Genomic DNA, 15793 nt, shown 5'->3' with positions numbered 1-15793 from the left:
GGTCAGAAAACAAAACTCCTTGTAAAAGATAAAATCCTACAAACTGTACAGGAAGCAACAGAATTTGCTGATCAACAGTCCCTAAACAAATGTGGTTGGAATAAAAGGTGTTTGAGGAAAACTGAATTTAAACCTCCATTCAGGCCCATTCCTTAGAGAGAAGAGAATAAAAGAGAAATCCCATTTGGACAAAATGGACATTTTAGCAAGGTCAACCTGAGGGAATATTTAAGAGTCCAAGTCAAACTATTAAGTAAAGAGTGTTTTATAATTGTGAGAAACAAGGACATTTGATGATTCAATGCGCTAATCCTCAAGGAGGACCAACTTTACCAAGGCATTCAGTGAAACAGTTAAAGAAATTCAGAAGACATTTTCAGAAAGGTTTGAGGAGAAAAAGCTTGATAATGACTCACACAAACATGAAAAAAACAGATGAAGTGTTGGAAAACACACAAAAAAGTAATTTTATGTGGGATACAAGTCCCAAATGCTCCTCAGTTAAACAATGAACTGTCAGAATTGGCAGAAGTCAGAGGTCAGAAATATATTGGAATTTTGGACATAGAATCAGGAATTTCTTTAATGAAGGAAGATTTAGTGAGCTTAGGAGATGTAATTCAAGGGAAAGACCTGTCTCGTCAAAGGGATTTTGGGAACGTGTATGGCTCAAGCGAATACAAAACTGAGGACTAGAAAAGGAGATTATACAGTGGCTTTAAACTCTGAACAATCTGATCCAGTAGTGATGGAATGGGATGAGGATGTAATAGGTCCAACTGCTAGGATACTGATTAATTCAGATTCCTCTGAGGAAACAAAAGAAAACATTGATAATTCAGATAAAAATCAGAAAGAAGAATGGTGTAGGTCCCAAAACAGGCCCTAGCAGTCAAGCACTGGAGAGCTCAAAAACAGCAGACCTAGTTGCTATGGAAACTAACGCTGTGTCAGCTTTCTGTGTGGAAAATGCGCAATAGAAAGAGAAAAACAGTGAGAGCTCACAGTCTGGCTTCGGATAGTTTACAAAATCTGAAGAATTTGAACAAGACATTTAGACAGATACGACTCCAGAATTTCTTAGAAAAGTTCCCAGATCCAATAATTCAGGTTTTTCAGATCAAGAAGGTAATTTTGTTTGGAAAGACATTTACTGTTTAGAACTATGGATATTTGGGAATTCAAACCAGTCAAATAACTGGTTGGCCCTAAGAAATATAAAAGTTTCCTGATAAAGATTGTCCATAAACTATCTTGCTCTGGGAACTGAAAAAACTAATAGAATATTAATGTTGAATTATTACTGGTTGGGGATTGCCCAGGAGGTATATAAATACTGTCACTCATGCAAAACATGTCAGACCACAGAGAACCAAGACATAAAACCAAGGCATTGCTTTAAACTTACCAAAGAGAAACTTTTTATAGAGCAGGTATAAATACTGTTGTTCCATTCCCACAGGAAGCCAAGAAGAAAAATACAGTATATACTAAGAGTTACAGATTTTGCTACACATTACACTGATGCACTGCTTGTTAGGTTACTGATGCACTCTTAAAATACAGTGGTGCCCCGCATAGCGACGTTAATCCGTTTCAGGATTAACGTCACTATCCGGATTCGTCGCTATGTGGGGGGGGGGAACCCACAGGAACGCATTAAACTCCGTTTAATGCATTCCTATTGGGGGAAAACTCACCGCTATGCGGGGAATCCTCCATCCGGCCGCCATTTTCGCCGCCCGGTAAGCAAGGGCAGGGCGCGAAAACGCTGCGGCAGCCAGTTTGTTGACCCGGTGGCCATTTTGGGACCCGCGATCAGCTGTTTGTAAAACATTGCAATGTGAAGATCGGTAAGCGAAACGCTTACCGATCATCGCAATGCTATGTTTTCCCTATCTAAAACATCGCAATGTGATCGCATTAGCAATCGCAAAAAATGCATTGCTATGCGGATTCATTGTTAAGCGGTGCGCTCCTTAAGCGAGGCACCACTGTATTCCCGACATTGGATTTCCCTTCAACAATACCAGTTAAAGATACTGTACTGTATTTATATCTATAGCTGCAGTAGAAAATTTATGGCATAAAGTACAGTGGTGCCTCGCTTAACGGGTGCCCCGTTTAACGACTAATCCGCATACCGATGAAAATTTTGTGATCGCAAAAGCGATTGCATCACAATGTTTTCAATGGGGAAAAATAGCTTTGCAATTTTTCCCCGTACGCCCCATTTTCGCACAGCTGATCGGCGGGGCTTCCGGATGATCGTGGGGAAGCGCTCTCCCCCCTCCTCCCGAAGCCCCGCTGATAAGCTGCGCAAAAATGCGGGCTTCAGGAAGATGGGGGGGAGAAGGGATTCCCCCCCATCCTCCCGAGCTGGGCGAAAATGCCGGCTACGGGAGGATGAGGGGGAAGGGCTTCCCCTCCCCATCCTCTCGAGCTTGGCGAAAGTGCCGGCTTTGGGAGGATGGGGGGGAAGGGAGTCCCCCCCCTCCTCCCGAGCTGGGCGAAAATGCCGTCTCTGGAGGATGGGGGGAGAAGGGATTCCCCCACATCCTCTCGAGCTGGGTGAAAATGTCGGCTTCGGGAGGATGGGGGGAAGCCATCCCTTCCCCCAGCTGACCGGCGGGGGCTTCAGAGACGGGGGGGTGAGGGGGTGGCTGGGGGAGAGCCGGGTTTTTTGTTCCGTTTAGTGACATTTAATGCGTTCCGTTTAGCGACGTTTCCGGATAGCGACGTTGCTATACTGCTACATTGCAAAGAGCACCCTCCGCCTGGATGCACACCTTAACATGGTGAGGTGTTTGAGTGTGTCAGAAATATTGAGAGCAACGCTTACAGGAGGCTAGACTCCATGACTAGTCTGCACTACTGTACACAGGAAGCTAAGTGCAATAACTACATGACTACATTAATCTCTCATGCCAGCAAAGTAATGCTCAATGTTTTAATTCAAAGACATTTACCATGTATGAAATCATTTCACTAATGTAAGTTGTCTACTGGAGAATATCAAAGAATTTCAGAAGAAATTGCTCTGTGCAATTCATGGATTTCTCTAAATGAAATGTTGTGCCTCAACATTTGATTGCTCTGATATGAAACCTACACTCTGGACAAGAAGCTGTGCGAGAACAGAGTACGGAAAAAATCAATAGTTCCCCATAAGCAAAGGTGTCATAACATGTGCAATATATTTCCCTATCTGTTCAATCTTCATGCAGAACATATTATACGAAAAGCTGGATTAGAGTCAGATGAAGTAGTAGTGGAAGGAATATCAATAATCTAAAATATGCAGATGACAACGTATTACCAACAGAAAGAGGCAACAATGTGAAACAACTAGTAAGGGTAAAAGAACAAAGTGCAAAAGCAGTGCTGTAGTAATAGGAAGATAAAATCATGTTTATGGAAGAATTACATAACTGTAGTATTAACAATGAAGACATAAAAATTGTTCAAGAAATCCAAAGAAGACTTGAGATTTGGAAAGGCAGCTATAGGAACTAAGTTTGCACAGCCCCATGGAATTTTGGTTGGTCTTAACAAAGGTACTGCTTGCCTATCAGTTCTGGATTTTGTTTCTGTTTTGTGGGTTCAAACCAGACCATTAAAAAAATTCAATCCTTACAAACCTGTATCCTGCTTAATAGAGATATGCATGTACAAAACTGTGTTTTAAAACTAGGCCTGAAACACTTTTGAGGAATGCAAATTTAAGTAAACTTATGGCACAGTATTTGTGGTCCAGGAGAAGATTTTCATATTACTTATTCCACCGTCCTCTCTATGGAAAACATATGTAGGACACATCTTTGCAGGTAGAGGTATTGATATGAAGACTGGTTGGCTACTGTCAGACTGTGGTCCTTATGTTACATATTGAACAGCTTTCTTTCTTGATGTTGTGAAATATTGTCACTGAATACCATAACAGTCAGTTGTATAGGATCTACATTGTAGACAGCCAAATTCCCCTCATTATGTTTTGCAACATTTATGTCTACTCATAATGAATATAAATATATAATACACATTTGACTAGCTAGCAAAGTACCAAAGAACAACCAATACTATATGGACCTGTGCTACTGGAGTTCTGTACACTTGTGACTTTAGGTTCTACCTCTTCTAATGGATATCAAAATATGGAATTATTATATGGTACATGAGTGATTTGAGCCTTCTGCACTCAGATATTGTGAATACATACAAAAATTACTGTGGATGTATCCAAAGTTGGAAATTGTCCTGTGGAGATATATTAGTCAGAATGCTGTGTTGATACTACAGCAAGTATGTAAAGGTATTTGGGATCCATTTGACAAAAATAATTCTCTATCTGTTCATGTGTGTGAACACAAACACATATATATATGTAAGCAGGTGGGTGTATATATATTTACATATCTTTGGATGTCATACCCACGTAAGACAACATATTGATTTGCAATAGCTGACTTGTGATTGGATGACACAGAGCAAATTGGGTAGACAACTAGGCGTTAATTAACTACTTTTACAACACTACCTGTGGAATTCACAATATTGAAGCTTTTCTTTCCCTCTTCTTCCAAAGAAGTGGACCAGCAACATGGTATTAATATCAGAATCTTCCAATTCTGGCTCCTGAAAAACACAGATCAGTACCAATCTTTTGTCAAAGAATTATATAAAATGTGGTTATTCTTTTAGCTAATAGTGAAAATTCCACAGCAAAGATGTAAGTGCTTACTTGAACCAAGCTATGAAATTTGAATTTTGCATGAAGAATGAGGCCAGCAATCAAGAAGTCAAACAAAGTAATTGTGGTATTTAAGAAGCTGAATTAAATCTGGAAATATGATATTTGCTGCAGATGGCATGGGGAAAATATTATTTCCTGATCTGAAATAAGAAATAATCCTGTGACACCTTGAAGACTAATACAGTTATGTGAAAAAGAAAGTACAACCTCTTTGAATTCTATGGTTGTACTTATCAGGACATAATAAAAATCATCTGGTCCTTAGCAGCTCTGAAAATTACGTAAATACAACCACAAATGAACAACAACACCACATTATGATTTATTTAACAAAAATAAAGCCAAAATTGAGAAGCCATAGAATTAAAAGGTGTACTTTGTTTTCCACATGACTATTATGTTGTTACATGTCATCAAGTTGGAAGTGACTTGTATAGACTCTAATAGGGCTTTCAAGTTATTAGTGATATGTTTAAGGAGTAGTTTTACCCGTTGCACATCCCCAATGAGATTCCATGGCTGAACAGGGATTTGAACCCAGGCCTCCTGAGTCCTAGTCAATTCCTCTATTAAACCACACTGGAGGTCCCTAATATATCTATTGTACCATGAGATTTTGTGGATTCTGCCTGCTTCAGCACATGTAAACTGATGGAGTGGAAATCCATTAATCTCATAATGCTCACTAAATACAGATACCATCTTTCTAAACAAATGAGGCAAAAAAGAAACATAAAAACTAAAGAAGACAAAATGTTGTAGCACTTTAAAGACTATTTTAATGTCTCCTTTTTGTCTGAGGAAGTGGGCTTGTCCACAAAAGCTCACATTAAAATATAAGAAATAAATAATAAATACATTTACTTTTTTTCTTCTGTTTTTGCCCGATATGCTAGCACAGACTACAATGGCTACCTCTTCTAAAACAAAACAAATGAAAACAGCAGGATATTGTTCCTGACACACTGGAAATATGCATCTAATGAAGTAGGCTATATTCTGCAAAAAGCTCATGGTATAATAAAAATGTCACAGGACTCTATTGCTGCTTCAGCAGACAAGCATGATAACATCTACATGAAACCGCTGGGAGAGGTCATCAGGAGGTTTGGGCTGAGGAGTCAGCAATATGCTGACGACACTCAGCTCTACCTCTCTTTTTCCATCAATCCAGGTGAGGCGGTTTCTGTGCTGAACTCATATCTGGACCTGATAATGGACTGGATGAGGGTTAATAAATTGAAACTCAATCCAGACAAGATGGAAGTGCTGTTAGTGGGTGCTTCGCCGGACAGGTTGGAGGGCCATTTCCCTGCCCTGAATGGGGTTATACTCCCCCTAAGGGACAGGGTCTGTAGCCTGGGGGTGCTCCTGGACCCCAGTCTAACTTTGGAAGCCCAGGTGGACTCGGTGGCCAGGGTGCCTTCCTTCAGCTGCGGAAATTATACCAGCTACGGCCCTACCTGGACGAGCGGAGTCTCATGACAGTTACACACGCACTGGTAACATCTCGTATAGATTATTGCAATGTGCTCTACATGGGGCTGCCTTTGAAGATGGTCCGGCAACTGCAACTGGTCCAGAATCGAGCTGTGCGGCTGGTGAGTGGTGGGGCCGCTAGAGACCACATCAAGCCGATTCTGTTTAATTTACATTGGTTACCAGTTGCTGCCCGGGCCCAATTCAAAGTGCTTGTTTTGACATATAAAGCCCTAAATGGCTTGGGCCCTGGATACTTGAAGGACCGCCTCCTTCCATATGAGCCTACCCAGCCGTTAAGATCTAGCCAGGGGGCCCTTTTGAAAGAGCCATCCCTCAAGGAGGTAAAAGGGATGGCTTGTAGACAAAGGGCCTTCTCGGCAGCTGCCCCCAGACTATGGAACGCCCTCCTGACTGAAATTAGTCTGGTGCCGACACTGATGATATTTCGGTGCCAGGTCAAAACCTTCCTGTTCCAGAAGGCTTTTAATTGAAATAACATCAACTGTGGGTCTTGATGATGGCAATTTTAATTGTATTTTAATTGTATTTTAATTGTATATTAATCATTTTATATTTTATTGTATTGAATTTTAATTGTTGTAAGCTGCCCAGAGACCTTTGGGTAGAGTGGGCGGCATATAAATTAAATAAATAAATAAATATATAAATAAATATTAAAAATGTCTACAAAAGTGGTTGTGAACTTTGGTCTATATTCAAAAAATGGCATTGAGCTCAATATACTGCCTGAAGTCTCAGCAAGCCATTTTTCTTCAGGAGGTGCTCAACCTACTGGATACAGAGAAAAAATGGATATAATTCTGGGTATGTGTGACTTAAATGATCCTGACAATAGTTATTACCAAGAAAAGCATTCTCATTAGAGATTTGCTATTTGGATATTCTGGACTTCAGCTCCCAGAATTCTCCATTCTGGGTATCCCACCAGATACTTACATTTACAGACCCCTAAATGTAGCTCACCTGGAAGGCTTCATGACCTAGCTTGCTGTTTAAAATGTGCCTGCTGGGAGTCAGAAGTATTGTAATGTACAGAAGACGCGGGAAACTATTGATCACCAGAAGTTTTTAGACTCCAATTTTCTACAGCCAGCCTTGCCAACACTGAGTAGGGTGTTAAGAAATGTCTATGAATTACTCATTCTTCTCAAGAGTTTGCTAGCCCTTTGCAATTTCTTGCCTTTACCACAAGAAAGTGAAAACAAGCTTCTGTAATTGACAGAAAATGAGTCTGCACTAAACGACTATATTTTCCCTTTATGAAGCACGATACACTCAAATAGCAACCACAGGACTGGCTGATTGATCCCAAAGAAACAAGCATTCCACCCAAAATTTCTAATTTCTAAAAAGCCATGTAAGACAGCATGATTTACACAAAAGTCATTCTTGAAAACATGAGAACACTTGCAGAGTGATGCAAGAGTTGGAACAACTGAAAATAATGGGACTTGCTTCTGAATAAATATGTACAGAACTGTGCTACTAGTGCATTTATATTACATGGTGAAAGAAAATTCTAATAATAAAAATGGTTTGTAAAAATAAACTGAAAAACACTATACTGTACAAAACAAACTCCTAACAGTGTAGCTTATCTATGTACTGTATCTCTGAATATCTGCAATGGAGGAGGGGTGAAATATACTTTTGACTCAGAGCCAGTAGTTTCTTTGTTTTTCAGCAAGGATTTGATGACTCAATTTTAACCCAGGGAGTAGGAGAACATACTATATAGGAATGTACCTATCAAAGATCTAAGGTGACTGAGTAGTACATATATTACTTTTCATGAAAACAGTTAAACATTATATTAAAAATTCCCTTTATGGAAGACTTGTGTATACTACAATGATGTGACAATGTATTAAGTAAATTAACTCAATGTGCTTCTTTCAAAAATCAAAACAATAAACAAATGCCAGTACAAATTATTTTTATAATGAAAATCCAAAAGCAATGTCAAAAGATCAGCCACTTTCATTTAATCAAGTAGCAGATAGGGCCACAATCGGCTACAAACCGTGTGAAGAATAATGTACAAAAGAAAACAGTGCTTTAATGCCATAACCTGTTAGAAGGAAAATAACTTCTTCTCCAAAGACTTACCAAAGATAGTGCCTCTTCTGAAGCTGTTTTAAATTCATCTTGCTTTCCAATTATTTTTTGAAGCTGAAAAAAAAATTATGTTCTTTTCATTCACTATCCTATTATTTTTCATACTAGAATGTGTTCACATAGTTTGAAACAGCATCTTCTCTCAAAGCGATTTCAACGAGAACAAATATGAAATTCTAACATGAAACAGCCCTACACGGTTTATATGTACAAACCTTAAACTCCTCACTACATGAAAAGTCACATATATAATCACATAAAAAGTTATGAAGGTTTCATATTAATCTAGTACATTCCATGTTTGGAGACATGGTATGTCACATGGGTGATGGAAATCAGCTTAAAACTTCGGAAGTTAATATGATGTTTAGAATTTTCATCACTTTTGAGTAGGCTGTATTCAACTAGAGTCTTCTCACTGAATAAGCAGAGGCTGGAGCTGAACTCTGCACAAGTAGAAGTTGGTTCATGCAACTACTGTACTCTTTCCTCCCCCTTCACCCAATTTTGGGCTATTTTCCTGTTGCCCTTCAAATCCATAGCCTATGCTGTTCAGGTGTTCACCCACCCCACCGGAGAAGCTTTCCAAATAACTGTACAGACAGGGAGGGATGGCTTGCACAAGCAGCCTTCTGTTTATTATTACAAGTCTTTTAGATTTTCAGAAATATGCTGCTCTTCTTGTTACTGTTGTTCTCATACCAAAGGTGGGATGTCATCTTGGCTAATCTAACTTTGGACCCAGAGCTCAGAAGAGTGTGCACAAAATAATGCTAAAAACAGGGAACTGATTTTATAAACTATTTTTAAAAAGAGGTTCTCCTTCAGTGCTTAATATAAACTACAACTATGCAGTGGCTTAAAATATAAGGTGAGAGGTCTCTGGGTCTAATCTTGCTTCAGACATGAGCTCATGAAACGGCTTCAAGCAATCTGCTTTCTCATCATCCTTCCCAACCAACTTTCCAATGTTGTCATTACCATCTGAAATGCAGGATGATACTATCAACTTGACCTGCAAAGCTCACTGGCAGCAGGTCACAGGCTTTGCCCATGTATCAAATTCAGTCTCTGGCATCTCTAGTTAGAAGTTATCAGGCAGCAACATGTGAAGAGACTGTCCTGAGATTGGTCAGCAGCTGCTGGTCAAAGAAGGCACTTCTAAGCTGAAACAATGCCCCACTATATAAGTCAGTTTTATAAAGTACTGTAGGGATTGAGACAGTGCGTGGGAAGCACTTTGAATGGACAAGAGTGCTATAAAACCAAGCTATTCTGTGTTTTGATTTAAAATTACTATAACATGACTGTGTAATTTTGTATCATAGGATTCTTTAATCAGTTAAGATCCAGACCATGGTCTCCAGCAAATAGGTCCATTTACAGCTTATGATAAATTTCTAGCAAATTGTTCAGCATACACCGAGCAGTAACCTCTTTGTGAAACATCTATAATTACTCACATATTTCTTTGTGTTTAGCATAGCACACTGCGGAATTTACTTACCTTTCAGAGGTATTACCACCACTCCTCAAATAGACAGCAAAAATAGAAGAACAAGGGATTTATTATTTGTGATGACAGAGATAGAAAGTCAAGGATTTAGAGTTGCCTAGGTGAGGTGTTTTAAAATTTTTATCACTGTGAGACAAACAGCACATGACTTTGCTTTCTGAATAATGAAATGGAACCATGCTCTCAAAGCGTTCTTTATTAATCTTAACCCTCATTTCCAATTCTTTGTGTTAACATGAAATAATACTTTTGGCAGGTGAGGACTGAAGTGGCAATATTCCCCTTATACAGGCTGCACCCAACCCTGTCCAGTGTGCTTCCAAAAGAACGGTATACAGAAAAACCCAACACTCAGCATGGACACCCTTTTTGTAGCAGAGCACACGCTAAACACTGATCTGTTTACTTAACCAAGGGAAACTAGAGAAATACATTGTTTCCTCTTCTTCTCAAACTAGTGCCTGCTGAGATATACATAAGACACATATGGACTCATGAAAAGACTGTGCCTACAGTCAAGCTGTCAGTCCTTATAGTTTGGGCAAAAACAACATGTCATAATGTCACCTTACAGCAGAGCAAGGAGACACTGCTTGTAGGGACTGCCTTTCCAAGGCATTCATAGTTGTGTCCTGCCTTTATTTGAACTTGGAGAACATAATTTTAGTTTCCTTTCAGGAAGTGAGTTTGTTAGATCTGGATATATTAGCTAAGGGGCCCACCTATCATATCTGTTTTTTTTTAACACTGAAATTGAAGCTGCATGATCTCTCCCATTATAGCAACAAATACCCTATAGCATTATTCTGTTAATTTGAAGGCATTTTAGTATGAACTTAAGTCAAGTCTGTATGTTACAGTATCATATTAAAAAGTTAAATATACCCTCTCTTTCCATTTCTGCAATGTAAACTTATATAGCAAAAAGTTTTAGCTGTTCCACATGTGTATGCAAAATATATATAAAAATTCCACATACACACTAAAGATAGGAAATCTGAGAACTTTTAAATTAAATCTACCGGTACTTATTGCCCTTGCTTGTAATACTAAAGCATTGTGCTTGACCAAGTATGTTAATACAGGAAAAGGAAGGGCACATTTGTCATATGTTCATTGTCACCTATACCCAAATGTAAAAATATGCTATCCGGTCTATAGTTAAGAGAAAGTTTGCTAATACCTAACTCAAAGTTTAAGTAAAAAAGGTTGCAAAAGGTTTTAATTTCCTCAGTTATTCTAGCAAGGACATGATCTCTGTGTACAGAGGAGATGAGGAAGGAACATATTTCAATCTGCTGCACATTTGGTAGTTGTATGGCATTTCCATGCATAACATATGAAAACATTTCAAAATATCCACATCATACCTTAAAGAATTCCTTTTTCTCTACTTGTTCATTCCCATCTGCATCCAGCATTTTAAAAGCAATGTGAAATCCAGTCTGTGGCTCTACAATGAATCATAACAAACAGAATTGTGCAAAAATACTCTATATGTCAGATAACTGCCCGATTCTCAAATTCTACATATACAAAAATATGCTCTCGTGTTCACAGAAAAGCAGAAGGTCCATAAGTAACTATACAAGCATGTGGTAAAATGTTCTGAAATCATTTTTAAACTACCTAACTGAAAGAAATTATGAAGTTGGTCTCTATTACTGTGAAAACTCATTAAAAAACAGGAAGGATGGCCTAAATTATGCTAAATAAAAAACAGATCTTTGAGTCATGTCTTGGAGGTCAGGTATAGAATGTCACAACAGAATGGCCCAGCAATAGCAATGAGAAAGTCAAAAGATATCCATTATTACAACCACAGCACAGAAATGAATAACTGATTATAAAAGGCAGTAAAAAAGAATACTAGGGAAAGTAAGACATACTGTATATGTAAGCCTTTTCCATTACTTCTTGTATCAGGTACCATAGAGTTTATACAGTTTTCTGTGTTAATATTATGTACCACAGATACAACCCAAAACTCTACAAAGTTTACTGATTTGTTCATACAGTAAATGGTTTTTCACCTATTTCACAGATCTGACAACATGACTTTCAGATCCCTGAAATTTTGAGCAGATTAATAACACTCATGATTGATAACAAATATTTCATACGCAATATGATTAATGTGTGCTAATAACCCCAGAGAAGAAACTCATACTAATGGAGGGCAGTAGCATATCTATTCCAGTTGAATGTTACATTCTAAGCATTTTACTAAATATTCTTTCAGTCAGCAATACTATGTATAGAGCCTGTAAATATGACTGGAGGTAAAAGCAGAATGATTTGTTCTTATGTGATGCATACCATCTGTTGCAATATGCTGATAAGAAGGTAGCCCCACATAATACATAGGACTTTAAGCTCTTCATGCAGCTCACAAGATGACATTCTTATCTGATATGATGCAACTCTAATGGCATGTATTTATAAAACAAGTAAGGTTCAAAGAAAAGCTCAATACACTTGTAATTAACTCTAAAATGCAATGTTTTAAATATTCACATTGGTTTTTAGTAGAAGTCACATTTTGGCGCTGTCCGTAAAAAGAACACTAAACTTCCTCAAAATACTAATCCCTCACTATTGTGTATTTGCAATACAGCTCAAGTCAGCAATATAGGGAAAAATTCACCTTTTCTCAAAGGTACAGGGACTATGTATATCCTTCAGGGTAGGGAGTGCTTCAGTCATTCTCTGAATGGGAGATTAAGTAAGGATGTTAAAGGAGGGAGTGACATGAAACCTCCCACTTAATTCCAGTTCTTTTGGGAATATATTTTCTTTGGTTCCTCTTAAAGAACTGATCAAGAAACTGCCCACAGTTTCTCAACTGACCCTCTAGACCAGTGGTTCTAAACCTTGCGTTACTCAGGTGTTTTTGAACTACAACTCCCAGAAGCCCTAGCCAGCATAACTGGTGGTGAAGGCTTCTGGGAGTTGCAGTCCAAAAACACTTGAGTAACCCAAGGTTAAGAACCACTGCTCTAGACAAGCAGCAGAAAATATTATTTTTCCTTTCTTTTTTTAGAAGTGATGCAGCATCTCAGTAATAGTCTACCAGAGTTATAAAATAATAATTCCCCTGCCACCCCAATCAAGGAACAGAGGAAGAGTTCAATTTGCTGATATCATGACTTGCTTATTAAGCCACTTCATTGTACTGGAAGGAGCTGGATCAAACAGGGTTGCTTGAGCTTCGATATGCCATTTGGATGCATGGACTGCACCAAATGGCATAACACATCTTCACCTGAGCTCAAGCCACCCTATTTAAGCTGCACCAGTCTCCTTCAAAAGAGCCAGTGTAGCCATGCCCTGAATCTAAATAAATATTGTGTGTAGGGAAACGTGTTAATCTGGTGGAGGTGTTAAAGAACCTCTGAAGAACCAAGTACATTACATAGCTTGATGGTTCCACCTGGACTTGGAGCTATCTATAAAGATGCACATGGTGTTGGTTACTAGGGCCTCCTTCTATCAGTTCTGGATGATTTGCTATTTGAATCTATTTTATGAAGGGATTTGTATTGCAGTGGCTGTTTTAAACAGTTTAAAGTAACTCTTCTATGTTATTGATTCTGTAAATTGCCTTAGAGAGGTTACACCTTCAAAGATCTTACAGAAGTACTTTACATAAACACTTAACCAGACGTTAAAATCTTTCTTGTTTGAAGAAGCCTTTGTAAGACAACTATCAGAATCAAAGTTATCCTTTAAGTATCTGTGTGTAGTAAAATGGTCTCTTCAGCCACCAAATACTGTTGTACGGTTTTCACATTTCAGCTTGTTAACATATGCATTAAATATCTGCATTCACATTCTTTCTATGGGATATATATGCACAATGGTGGAGGACAGGGTTTCACTTACCTGTGGCTTATTTTGGAGGTAGGGGTTATATTACGAGCATCCTGAAAAATCATACTAGGGCTTATTTTCAGGTTAGGGGAAACAGGGTAGTGTTCTGTACACACTAGGTGGCTTTTTTTTTTTTTGGACTTCCATTGCCTCCCATTTACTACCACTCTTTCATCCTGGTGAGTGCTTTGGCATCCTCTTGCGTGCATGGAGAGCAACCACACCCACTGAATATGTTCCATTGCTTCAAATAGGCCTACTCTAGTTGTAACATACAGTATTTTAGCAACTGGAGTAGGGCTATTTGAGTCAATGGAACTTAGGGAGTACTTGAATAAATCCCCACTGATTCAACTCCAGTGTGATTTACTATGCTAAGCAAGAGGATTTCAGCCACTAAATGCTAATGCTTTGAATGTCTACCTTTGGTACTATCCTTCACTGCACTATTTGCATGTCAAACAAAAGAGGATCTGCATCACACAGATTTTATGTTGAAAACATTAGTTTTTGCCACCTCATTCCGCCTTCTCCAAAAGTGGACAAAACGTCCACACATACACAAATATACTAATTAGGTGTAACATGTTTCAAATATTGTTTTCAGGAGCAACTGACTTGAACCCTTGTCGCCCAACTCTGCTGCAAAAGCCGTAAGGCACCTCTAGACAAGATGAAACTATTTGCCACAAATATCCAATTAGCTTCAACTGCATAGCAACACCCATCCAAGTTATGACTCCCTTTGTTCCACAGCACTTCGGAACTTTTAAACCACATCATTATCTACTGACATGCTAAAACCAAACTTCTGTCAAATGATGCAATATCCATTTACTTTGAATTTTCTTTGTAACCAGAGCTGCAGCTGAATGCTGCCTCAGGCTTGGATTTTGAACACTGGTAGCTCATAATGCACAGCTCATATAAAAGGTGTGCATTATGACCCTTCTACCCATCAAGTTCTGTCAAATTAAGAACTCTTTCTCACTTGTCTCTAGAGCCCTACAGTTAGCTTCCACTTATCTGTTTACATCAAACCCCTCTCCTTCCATTTTCTAATGGTTCTGGCATGCTACTGTAGCAGTGCAATGCACTAGAAGGGAGACCGGTAGGGGGGGAAATCCTGCAACCTTTCCCTCCCTATTGATATTACCACGTCTGCAGCAATACTAGACCTCATCAAGCTTCTGAGCTAAATCTGATCCTGTTGCATCCTCAACATTGGCTTGGAATAGCCTGGGCTTTCTTCTAACTTCAGTGGGAATCATTTGAGTTGTTGTTACATGCCATGAAGTCATTTCTGACCCATGGTGACCCAACGAATGACTGACCTCCAAAAAGTCTTATTGTCCACAGCCCTATTCAGCTCTCATGAACTTAAGGCTATGTCTTCCTTTATTGAACTAATCCATTTCTTATTTGGCTTCCTCTTTTCCTGCTTCCATCAATATTTCCCAGCATTGTTGTCTTTTCCAGTGATTCTCATCTTCTCAGGATGCTTCTAGGAAGAAGTGATGCTTGATTTGATCTTGAGCCCACCTATTTGACATCCTTGTCATTCATGATATCTGTAAAACCACAGGTATTTCTTACCTTGAAAACCCTATAGTGAATTTGGTTCAGCAGAACCTGATTTCAGAACTGTCATGTGTATGTATGGAATCAATCTCTACTTAAAGAGGTTCTCTCCTTTATTAACTGAACTCTGACATTACACTATTTGACAATCTCATTATTTTTTTAAAAATCAAAGTGATGGGGAAGCTAGGTTTGTCATTTTCCAAAATACATTCAATGTAAAAAAAATAAAATACTTACTTGTAAGTATTGTCAGCAAAAACAGGTATTCTGTGTAGGAGATCAATCCTGAAGCCGGGGGTGGGGGGTGAGGAAAGGAAAGAAGAAAAAAGTTACATTCAGAATCAACACACTGATGTGCTCTATTTATAGCACAGCTTGTATCATTATACAAAGCGTTTTAATTTTATATATTGATCAACTAAAGGAAATAGTAACTACTGTATTAT

The 15793-nt window shown here is 38.6% G+C and overlaps 1 protein-coding gene across 1 annotated transcript in view; it reads right to left on the bottom strand.

The window, feature by feature from the left end:
- MICU2 (mitochondrial calcium uptake 2) overlaps positions 1-15793 on the bottom strand; it is a 92220-nt gene that overhangs the window by 20229 nt on the left and 56198 nt on the right. Inside the window, exons 5-8 of the mRNA XM_020802043.3 lie at positions 15585-15632; positions 11261-11343; positions 8366-8428; positions 4538-4635 (exon numbers count right to left, since the gene is read on the bottom strand). Coding sequence (XP_020657702.3) covers positions 4538-4635; positions 8366-8428; positions 11261-11343; positions 15585-15632 — 292 coding nt within the window. The remainder of the gene's footprint in view (positions 1-4537; positions 4636-8365; positions 8429-11260; positions 11344-15584; positions 15633-15793) is intronic.

The sequence above is a fragment of the Pogona vitticeps genome, chromosome 3, assembly GCF_051106095.1.
Source record: "Pogona vitticeps strain Pit_001003342236 chromosome 3, PviZW2.1, whole genome shotgun sequence".
Lineage (NCBI taxonomy): Eukaryota > Metazoa > Chordata > Lepidosauria > Squamata > Agamidae > Pogona > Pogona vitticeps.
This window is presented reverse-complemented; position numbering and strand designations above follow the sequence as displayed.